Source organism: Seriola lalandi, unplaced genomic scaffold (genome assembly GCF_002814215.2).
Source record: "Seriola lalandi dorsalis isolate HSWRI2012SDOR001 ecotype SW California unplaced genomic scaffold, Sedor1 jcf7180002054464, whole genome shotgun sequence".
Taxonomy (NCBI): Eukaryota; Metazoa; Chordata; class Actinopteri; order Carangiformes; family Carangidae; genus Seriola; species Seriola lalandi.
In genome coordinates, this window is record NW_019525017.1 from 1,133,211 (window position 1) to 1,144,211 (window position 11,001).

General features: G+C 41.0%; 1 protein-coding gene across 1 annotated transcript; it reads right to left on the bottom strand.

Moving 5' to 3' along the window:
• Positions 1 to 5,322: 5,322 nt before the first annotated feature.
• Positions 5,323 to 10,897, bottom strand: ccdc78 (coiled-coil domain containing 78). The gene is made up of 14 exons (XM_023411219.2): positions 10,829 to 10,897; positions 10,218 to 10,349; positions 10,032 to 10,118; positions 9,412 to 9,768; positions 8,977 to 9,027; positions 8,757 to 8,845; positions 8,391 to 8,469; positions 8,102 to 8,227; positions 7,808 to 8,004; positions 6,981 to 7,155; positions 6,650 to 6,693; positions 6,482 to 6,563; positions 6,287 to 6,387; positions 5,323 to 6,204 (listed from the first exon to the last, which is right to left on the bottom strand). The coding sequence occupies exons 1-14, from the start codon at positions 10,895 to 10,897 to the stop codon at positions 6,117 to 6,119; spliced, it is 1,677 nt and encodes a 558-aa protein (XP_023266987.1). The 3' UTR covers positions 5,323 to 6,116.
• Between the last annotated feature and the right edge of the window lie 104 nt (positions 10,898 to 11,001).

Below are 11,001 nucleotides of genomic sequence, written 5' to 3' on the forward strand. Positions count from 1 at the left end.
TACTAGGTAGCACAGCTGTCTTTTGAAGGGCTCTCCAACCCTGCCAATTAACCACCAGGATTATGGTTTACTGACAAAAACCTGTGCGATTGTCTACACAAAAGGGAGAAACTTCCCTGGCAGATCAGTTCAGTTCTTCTCTCACTACCTGCCACCCACCTCTGTTTGTCCAATCTAATCCTGCAGTACTGACGCAAAGCCCAGCCTCCCCTGTCGTACCTGCTTTTTGTTTTTTTGGGGTTTTTTTGCCTGTTATCTTTCTCCTCGGAGCAGTCGTTTTAGGTTACCTCCTCAGAGACATATAGCACTGTGCCCTATTGTTCGAAATGTTTATTAAGGAAAGAGGTAGGCAGGAACGAAACTGCCACTCACAGTGGTTTTGTTATGTTACTAGTATCTCCTTGCATTTTTCTCCTGCATTTCTCATCTTCGGGGCAAGATTTGTCAACAGATACTCCTGGTGCGCTGTGTTGCGAAAAATGTGAAAACGTGATGATTTGTACCACGTTCACCATGAAACTCTTGCAGGTGTCCATTTATTAGTATTAATAGACAAATATATTACTTGATATAGACATTTTTTGTCAGATTTATCAACGCTCTCACCTCTGCACCCTTGGACAATGACTGTGTGAGAAGGGAGTGAATGTCAGAGGGTTCGTTTTGGAAAGTTACAGAAATTATTGGGGGTTTCTGACTATATTCATCCATCTACCGAACACTTTGTTTGGAGTTTAATGGTGCTGTTACTTATTACCCAAAATATTTTCCTGCCATGATGCATCGTGGTCTTTTGAGGCAACTGTTGGATTTCTTTCAGCCTAGAGAGAAGCGGCTACATTATTAAGTTAAGCATTAACTTTTGGTTTCGAATCATCAAAACAACCTCAAACACCTTTAAAACTGAATAGTCAATATGTTGCTATGACTTTTTTCTCTATTTTTAGCCAGTTGGGAATAAGAAAATTGAAAAACCAAGATACTTCAAGCACAGTTTCAGTGCATCATGAGGATAGTTTAAGTTTTAGTGCTGAGGTGTTGATATATCCACCCATGAAAATTCTGCTGCAACCCCAATACAATGAAGAGAAGAGGAATTTGTTCCTCTAACCATTAGATAAATACATCTGAATAACTCAGGTTAATCCACAGATCGAACTTTTTAACTTCCAAGAGTTTTCACAGCAACAATTTCCATGTGAAATGCCATTTAAATGTCATTTTCAATGCTTTGAACACCATAAAGAAAATTCCAGTCACCAATAAAGTATTAGATATAACCAGGAGACAAATATCTTAAGTCCTTAGCACATATAGCTTAATAAAGAGAAAAACATGTCTTTTTAGAGATAGTGTGCGACATGTAGGATTCTTTAACATTAATGACATGACACTTTTAAGCTACATACTCCAGTCATGGTGGAATGTGACTAAGCAATGCTAAGTGGCTGCTAGGAGCACTTTTCATGTTGGATCGAGTGAAAAGAAAAAGAAGCAGAGAAACTCATGAAGCCAATTATGCATCAGATGTGCTGACAGTCGGGCTGCATGTTTATATTCCTACAAAGTGCACTCGCACATTGTGCATCAGCCCAGCCGCTGTGGCCTGTCTGATGTGTCAGAAGCTCCAGAGCTTTCCTCTCCCTTCGCTCTACGCTCATTCCAGGGGAACATGTGCGCTGGAATTCTCCCCCAATTAAGACAGGGATTAGCCGGGTCCACTGTGGGAACCGGCCGAGTGTGGGAAAGCAGAGGGTCTGTCCCTCTCTCCTTCCCTCACCGACACTCAGCCTCATTTTCACTCGCTCTTGTTCATCAAGCTGCCTCCCTCCCCTGTCTTTCTCACCCCTACTGTAACTCTTCCTCCCCTCTTTTCTCACCCTATATTCTAGACTTTTTTTCTTTCCACACTCACATTTTCATCACTTTTTTTTTTACCTTTAGCAGCTCACTCTGTTAACCCTCACCCCGAGAATCCATTTTTCATTGTTTCCCCCTCTCATCTTTATAATTATGCACACTGATCCCCTTTATTTTTTTTCTTCTTTTCATTCTTTTTTTTCCCCTTCTCGTAGCCACCCAGAATCTCCATAGCTTTCAGTCCTAATTCTTCAAGGTTTTCTGAAGTGCACGGTTCTTCTGTGCTCCCCTCTCCTGCCCCTTCCCTCCTCCCTCTTAATGCCTTTCCAGCCTTCATACTGAAAGCTTGTCTGGAGGGAAGCTGGGGACTCTTGCATGAATAGTCTGAGACTGTCAGACTGAAAGAGGGGGCGAAAAGACAGCTCATCAGAAAAGAAAAGACAGGTGTCTCATAAAACAGAGTTACAGACAGTTTATGTTGGCGTTTTTTTCGCTCATTAATTAATATCCAATGCAGCAAGCTCAAAATGTATCTTAGTAAATGTTAGTATCACGGGAGGAGCACTGGCTAAACATCCATGGGAACGTCCTGGTTAAACTTCATGCTCACTTTTTCATTGTCACTGCATTTCTTTCTCATGATCTTGCATTACTCTGACTATCACATCGGATTCCTCTCCCACTGCCTCCACATTCCTCGTACTCAGTGTCACCTTTTCTTCCCGGTTCCCACTCTCCCTCTCCTTTCCTTGTGTTCCCATAAATCCCTTCCCTGTGCACTCCTCCACACAAGGCTTGTCCGTTCCAATTATGGCAGGGCCGTCCAGCCCCCCGGCTCACACACTCTGCACACACAGCCCGCTCTCATTAAGCCTGTATCAATTAGGCATTAACCTCCTAAAACAAAGGGCCTCTTGACGAGCGGCCCATCGCAGGCCATGTGAGGTACTTCCTCTGCATCGCTCCACCCCGCTTCCCATCCTCAGAATGACACATTCATCCAACCTTTTTCCCACTGTGCTGGTCACACAACAAATCTGGGCCCAAAGTAACAACAAAACGGACGAGAGTGGAGAAAGAATCAAATGTTTAGTTGCAGTTGTAATGTTGATTAGGTCAGGGTCCTTACAGTGTAATGATTTCACACAAACCAGACTGCTTGAGTTTTATATTGATTTGACTTGAGCTTCTGCCTTCACAGCTCAGCAATCTCCGTGATAGAGAGTGAAAATGCTCAAATGTTTTTTCTCTTCTTTTTTTTAATACGACAAGCATAACATAGTATTAAATAACATAAAACATTAGTTTGAACGTGCACAGTAACACCCAGTTGTTTTATTTCACATGCCAAAAAGGGATCATATATTTTTGTGAGAGACAGAAAGTAAAGGAAAATAAACAATTCTTTGTGGAGACGAGAGCCTGACATGAGGAGTATGAATGTGAAGTGAATGTAAAATTTACCAATAAAAGATGATGATATAAAATGATTATGTTAGAAGCATTTCAGTGGTTGAGAATCAGGAATCATTATTTTTGAAAAGTGCTGGACAGGGACGTACTACAGAAGCAACACCTGAAGGAAATGCAATAGACCTTTAATCTCTGTGAAGGTTAAAATGTTCAGTTCTGATGAGACAATCAGAAAGGAGTAAATCTGACACAATGGCACTTGTAGACTGCATTATACTAAAGGACAAAATGCTTGGTTCCACAAAGACATCATTATAAAAGCATCACTGTAACGACCATGTAATAGCAACTTCATAGTAATATTTTGATCCTAATGCTCTGTAACCCATATAGACATAATTGATACAAAGATCAGATTTATACAACATTTTGAATGATAAAATGTGATTGTATAAACAGTAAATAAGTATTGAATATATTAATATTTTAAATACAGTTTTGAGAGGATCAGAGGAAAACTGATCTGTGACATCTGTGACGGTAGGATGGTGGTGTCTGACATGAGGATGTGACAAGTGTAAAAAGCAGATTTTATGCCTGTGTGTGTTTTATTGGCTGTACTGTAGCTTGTGGGTACAGTGATGGACCAAGATGCGCTCCACTTTCAGTAAGATTGATAAATAATTCATACCTTATACCTTAAAAATCACTGCTTCATATAAACAGGATTATCAGAAGTAGGTTTAAGCCTTTTTAAAAAATGAAATATTGATTGTGTGTTAATAATACACGTATGATAATATCATGATGGCAGATGTGAGGTCTTGTGTATCTTTTGTTTATCATGTCATGTGGTTGCCTTTTCACCATCCATTAAGTGTAAATGTGTTTTTGTGTGCTTTTGTACAGTTATGGTTACAGACTCTCTCTCTCTCTCTCCACCTCCTCTACAGAGGATTATTAACACAGCACAGAAAATCACCGGCTGCCCTCTTCCCTCACTCCAAGACATTGCAAACACCCGCCACCTGTCCAGAGCCAAGAAAACATCATCAAAGACTGTTCTCACCCCGGCTACCACCTGATTGACCCTCTGCCCTCAGGTAGACGCTACAGGTCATTAAAAACTCGGACCACGGGGTGCCCTGGTGGCTCACCTGGTAGAGCGCGTACCGCGGAGGCTTAGTCCTGACTTACATGCTCCAATCAGGAGCCAACACTCGTACAGACAAAATGCACAATAAACAGAGAAGATTAATATGACTGATAGCATTCTTTTTTTTCCTCTTAAAATTTTCCATGGATATCACGATAATATCATCATCGTGAATTCTTTTGGCCACGATAATAGTGTAGTGAAAATCTGATATCATGACAGCCCTACTTGGTTGTTTGACTGATCTCAGTGCTGTTATCCTAGCAACAGTGCTACTGTGATAACTGCAGATGATCTCACCAATCCCTCCTTTTTGTGGGACTTTTTTTTATGCATTATTTGAATAATATCTTTTGCAATATTTTTTAGTGTTTCATAGAGAAATTATCATTTAAATTAAAGATTTTTTGTTGCCACATTTATTAGACCAAAAATCTTGGCACATTGCCTTGGGGACCAGCTGTGGTGCACCAGACAAACTCCTACTACAATGCATTTGTAATGTTACAATTTCTACTCCTTTTCTTGCTTTTTGTTTACTCAGAGTATATTTCATTTGTACAAGTTTGCAGAGGCCTCTGCAGACACATCACCTCTCTGTCTTTGTTGGCGGAGCAGCAAAGAACAACCTGGTTTTGATTTTCCCACAGATCTGCCGGTGAGAGGAGTGGTCCCCAGCACCCAGCGCTTTGGCACAGTGACTATGTTGGCACAGACCCAAGCTGAACACCCCCCACCCCTTTTCCCAGGGCCCTGGGAGTGTAATACATTACTAACAAAATCCCACTTCCCATTCCTCTCAAACTTTCACACCCCTGCTACCCCCCTCCCATGGCTGGCATGCCCCCTGAAAAGGGGATTGGGGTGACATGCCTATGCCTTTCCATCTCCTCTTCTTTTCCCAACATTCCCCTGAGTATTTTTGCTTCAACTTTTTTCAACATATAGTTTTATTTTGATCAAGTTTGGATCAAACTTTTCAATTAATGCCACATTTAAAAGGATGTTCTATTTTTAAAGTTATGTCAGCTGTCAGCTATGACGGGAAACCCAGCCACCAAAACACACTAGAGAGAAATAAGCAGAGCCTTTCGCTGTTAAAGGGATTTAAAGGGAATAGTTGCCTATTCAAACCAACACTGGGGTTATAAATATGAACCTTCATTCTGGAAAAAGCCTGGCTTGTTTGCGCCACAGTTCTCAGCACGGCACTGAGGGAAAGTATTCACAGGCGTGTATGTGTCTGGGTAACATGTAATGACATTATTCTCACCAGGGTGACCCCCTCATTGTCACCGCGCTTTCTTCTCCCGAGCTCGTGAAATTGACATAAGCTTTACAAACATTCCAGGCATTTTTTTCTCAAGGCCGGATTTCTTTGGGGGCCTTTCATAGAGAAAACCACCAGTATGAGCAGCACCACCTAGTGATGGTGTAAAAGCACCAAGGTTTCACACATCAAGCTTAAATGCTTCAAAACAGCTTATTCGGTTAGATTTATATGGAGTATCCATTTAAACAGGAATTAGAACTGCTTACAATCACTGATTTATGTATGATGTCACAGAAATACATATTTAAGATTACAATTTAGATTTCAAATGACATATATGTGAGATTTTTAACTTCAAACTGTGCAATCTCATTATTCTGCTGTATATGACTGGAGTTCAGTTTTTCACTTTTCTTAATGGAGAGATGAATTAGCACTTTGGGAACGCCCCACTTCCTGTATCCCGTGCAGTCTGCGGAGATGTGTGATCTCCTGTTTATACCTGCAGGTAGCGGGTAAGTTCAATATAACGCTCTTCTGAAATTTAAACATTATATGATTTACAGATTCAGTGACTTCCTGACCTGCCCAGGTGGTTGTCAATATAGTCCTGCAACTCCAACACCTGCGCCTCTGCAACTGCAGCTCTGGTGATGAGAAGGGTGCGCTCCTTCTCAGAGCTCACCTTTTTGAAGGAAGAAAAGCTTCAAATCACCTTTATCACATAAAAGATTCTCCATATTGAGAATGCCATCAAACAATCTAAAAGTTTTGTTTACCAGTGTAGAGTCTGTGATTTCCTTCAGCTGTTTCCTTATGTCCGGCCAGGAATCCTCACATGTCTGCTCCTGTCTTGCCGGCCTAATAAAGTTACATGATCGTTTTTAAGACACACTCCACAGCTGATGACGTTTTGTCATTTGATTAAATAGAAAAAGGACACTCACTCCTGACAGCTTAAGTTCTGAACGGGTATTCTGAGGGCAGCCACCTGGAACAGAAAAGTCAGAGTGAAGGTCTTGAATCACCATAAACACATAAATTCATGTAAACCAAATAAAGGAACATCGGTGCCGTTACATGATCTGCAATCCACCTCTGCAACAATAGTCCTTTATGTTGCTGCAGGACATTGTTACAATTCAAACATTCTTTGGCTTTAAAATAGGGGAAGCATGGACACAAAGAAGAATCCCCCACAGACCAAATACAAGCATTCACCAGACAAAACAAAGCAGATTGATCCACTTCAAAGCAGTCATCTTTCTTTTATACTACCTGCTCCTGGGCCGCCAGCAGCTGACCCTCCAGCCTCGCCTTGTCCTGACGAAGGTGCTGCAGCTCCTTCTCAGTTTCATCTCTCAGCTCAGTGGGCTCCAGGCTGAAGTGGGCCTCTGGAGGTCCAGGGTCAAGACCGCTCTCTGGTTTGGCCAACATCTGCTCCCTCTGAACCCTAATATCATTATATATAGATGTATGAGTGTGGTTGTATTCTATTCTATCCTTGTTTCCTATGTAACAAATATATGTTATTATCCAAAAAATATCATAGAAAATACATCAATCAGCACTGGTGACATGCTAATTCATTGTGATGTACATGAGAACCAAATTGTAGCTAAATAGCAGTAGAAAATAGTCCCCAGCAAAAAAAAAAAGCTATTTACTTGGCTTGGTGCTAAGTGTCACAAACAGGATAAGAAAGTCAGAAAGCATTGGGAGATCCATTACTGCATAGTTATTTTTTGTCTTTTCATGGGATTTGTTGACAAAAACATAAATATACAGTAATGGCGGAGTCATGCTTTATAGATGGAGTCATTATTAATATGATAGCAGTGCTGGTAAAGGTAACACGTTTCATCAAAAGTTGAACACTAGAGTTGCAGTTATTGACTCTTAAAATCTTTTCTGTTACCTACTAACTACATTGTATTATCTACATATTACATTATCATTATTATTACATCATCACTAACATTATGACACTTCTGATGTTTGGAAATTTAATCATCTTGCCTCAGTTTACCAAGTATTAAGTTTTAGGATCATATTTATGCAGATGGTGAATAAATGTAATCATTGACAATTAACATTAGTGTTACCTGTATGCAATAAGGAGGGCATGATGGCTCTTGGTGATCTTCTGTAGTCTCTTCTTAAAGGAGCGAGCAGCAGAGGCGAGCTGTTCCTCCCTGACCCTGTAGGATGAACGCACATCCTGAAGCATGCTTTCCACAAACGCCCTCATCTTAGTTCCCTCTGAAGGAGTTTTACCATCTCCAAGCCCATCAATGTAGCCCTGGATTAAAAGATGCACAAATGAATGATACACTAAGATGGACTTGTCATTATCTTACTTACAAAGATTTGAGTGCTTTGTGTTCACTGCTACTCACAGCTATGTCCTGTATATAGCACACCAGCCTTGCACGGTATTCCTCATTCAGCTCTTTGACTTGAAGCTGCAGCTTTGAGTTCTGCTCTTCTACCTCCTTCACTTGGCTCTGAGAGCACATCAGGGCCTTGGATGAAAATGACGAATTTCAATTTCAACACATTTCCACCATTTTTCACCTGGTCTCTAAATTGTAATAACATTTATTTAGAAGCTGCAAAACAGTGATAGTATCTACAATAACTTCAGCAATGTCCTGTAAATCAGTATCTGGGACTGTTCATGCTCACCGCACTCTGCTCAGATACTTTCTGCTGGCTATTATGGATGGCTCTCTTGTTCTCCTGCTGCTCTTTACCCATAGCCACCCTGGTGACCAAACACAGGCTCAACCACAAAAGAGTAGTGACCAAAATCCATGGACAGCCACATCACAGGAGGAAGCAAAGAGACCACATCACACACACACACACAGTAAATAAAACCAGAGCAAAAATCAAAGAGCAAACCACAGAGCAGATGCATGTGGGATGAACGCTGGGACATATATCCTGAGATGGGTTTGGCTGTTTGATGACTGGAAATGGAAAGATAATGATGTTTCATTTTGATGAGGCTTGTGCAGCAGTAAATGACAAACATTCTTTGGCCCTCACACTTTCTCCTCCAGTTTCTTCTGCTGCTCCTCGTAACTGTTCTTCATTTTCTCCAACATGTCTTTGATCTCATCTTGGTTCCCAAGAAGCTGTGTGACAACAGATGAATGGCAGGGTTATAGAGAGCAGCTACTGAAGCTGTACTGATACATGTAAAAGATATATGCTGACCACTGTTCCCAAAAATGAATTACATTGTATTTTATGCAGAAATACTCACTGTTTTTTCCATAGTTTTTTGCTCCTTGTCCAGTGCTGCCAGATCCTCAGGCTGTTAACACAATCATATAAAACGGAGACTTACATTTCAAATAGTGAAAATATTCAACTTTGAAGATTAAGTTTAACCCAAAACAAAAGCCCAATCAAAACATTTTACATACAGTCTTTTTACTGTACCCAAAAGGCATTACATCTTATGCTAACAAGGCTTTATTTGCAAGTAAAACACAGGAAATCATGAGGGAAATGTTAGACATTTGCACCCTGAGGTAAATCATTTGGCGTTGGTTGCACAAACAGTTTGAGCATCATGTTCTGCTTATGTTGGAGCTGCAAGAGTCTCAGCAGAGTGTCAGTGATGACTGAATTTTAATTTTGATGCGAATGATTCCATTAAAGTACCACTATTAATACAGCTAATGCACTTTCTAACCTTGACCCTGTTACATGACATGCGTCTGATCAAGACCTGCACCCTGTCCAGCTCTCCATGAAGGCCCTGGGTGGTAGTCTTGACGCTCTGCTGCTGCTCCGCCAGCTGCCTGCGGAGGGCGTCCTGGGCCTGGGCCAGTGCCAGCAGCTCAGCACTCAGCTCCTCACTCTGGGCCAGCTCTTTATCACGGGCCTCAGCCAGCACCAGGTAGTTCTTCTTCAGAGTGTTATACTCTTCTGTCAGGTCTTGACCGCTCTTCTCTCCCACTCTCAGACGAGCCTCAGCTGACTGGAGTTCCCTCAATAGCTTGTCTCGGTCCATCTCGAGCTCTGCTATCACGCCGTCTTGGTTCAGTATCTAACCAGGGGAAAGAAAGTGCAGCACAGACAGGAAGGGAAAAAAGGACAGATAAGTGTGTTTGTGAAAATACAAATAACTTTTGTTACTATTGGTGCGGGATATTTCAAGTAATTATATGTATGAGTGGAATTGAGCAGCTTTTTTGCACATTTGCTCTTACCTAGAGAATTTTTAATTCTTATGATACTGATCGAATAGAGGCTTAAATTTTACCCTCTTTTAAAAAATGTAACACTACATCACTTTAAGCCAACCGTCACCTTGTTTTTCAGCTCAAACATCTCCTCCTCAAAGTGCTCTCTCATCTTGTTGGTCTGAATTTTCTCCTCCACAAGCTCTTTAGATATCTGAAAGATGGGACAGAGAAAGCAAATCCCTCTGGTGCTATACTGAATACATACATTGAACCTTTACTTAATGCTTAACACAGGTTTGGTGCAATCTACCTTCAGTTTTTCCTCTTCACTCTGGACCAGCCTGCAGGACAGATCTGTGTTGGAGCTGGCCAGGTGGCCCAGTCTGCTCTCCAGGTAGCCCACTTTGGTGAAAAGCCGTTCATTTTTGTCTCGTAGCTGAGGCTGAAGTGAGGTGACAAAGGTACATGCCACCTTAAATTTTCTCACATGTTGACTGTATTTGTAAGACTTTACTTTAGGTTCCTGTATTAAGCATTTAAAGGTAGTATAATTATAAATGGTTTATAATACTCTACCATGTTGCCTATTTCTATGAAAATACAAGGATATTTCAAAGTGTTTATTAATGCAGAATAATTAACCTCCCTATCTGGGTGCCTACTGGAGGAGTTACAGTTGTTGGCAAATACATTAATAAACTTATATCTGCTTACAACTATTGTGGTAATCATTTATTACATGTATATATACTGCTTATAATTGAAAAGTACTGCATTATACACCTTAGGGACTATTTTGCTAGCTTTTCCTTTAGCTGAGCATTACTTCATTAACCAAATACCAGGCTGAAATTAGCCTATTTTAATTTTGAGAGGTGAAAAGTAAGATTAACCACTGCACATTAAGAGGACTATACTTACATTTTCCGCTGTCAGAGCTTGAAGTCGCTCCTGAAATTCATCTGAAGTTGACTGGTCCTGAGTGGCCATCTTTATTCAGTGGCTGCATAAATGGCACCCACTGTATCCACCAACAAAATGTTGCCATGGTTCAAAAACACAAACAAAACCGGGCCTGGCCTGGACACGGTTTT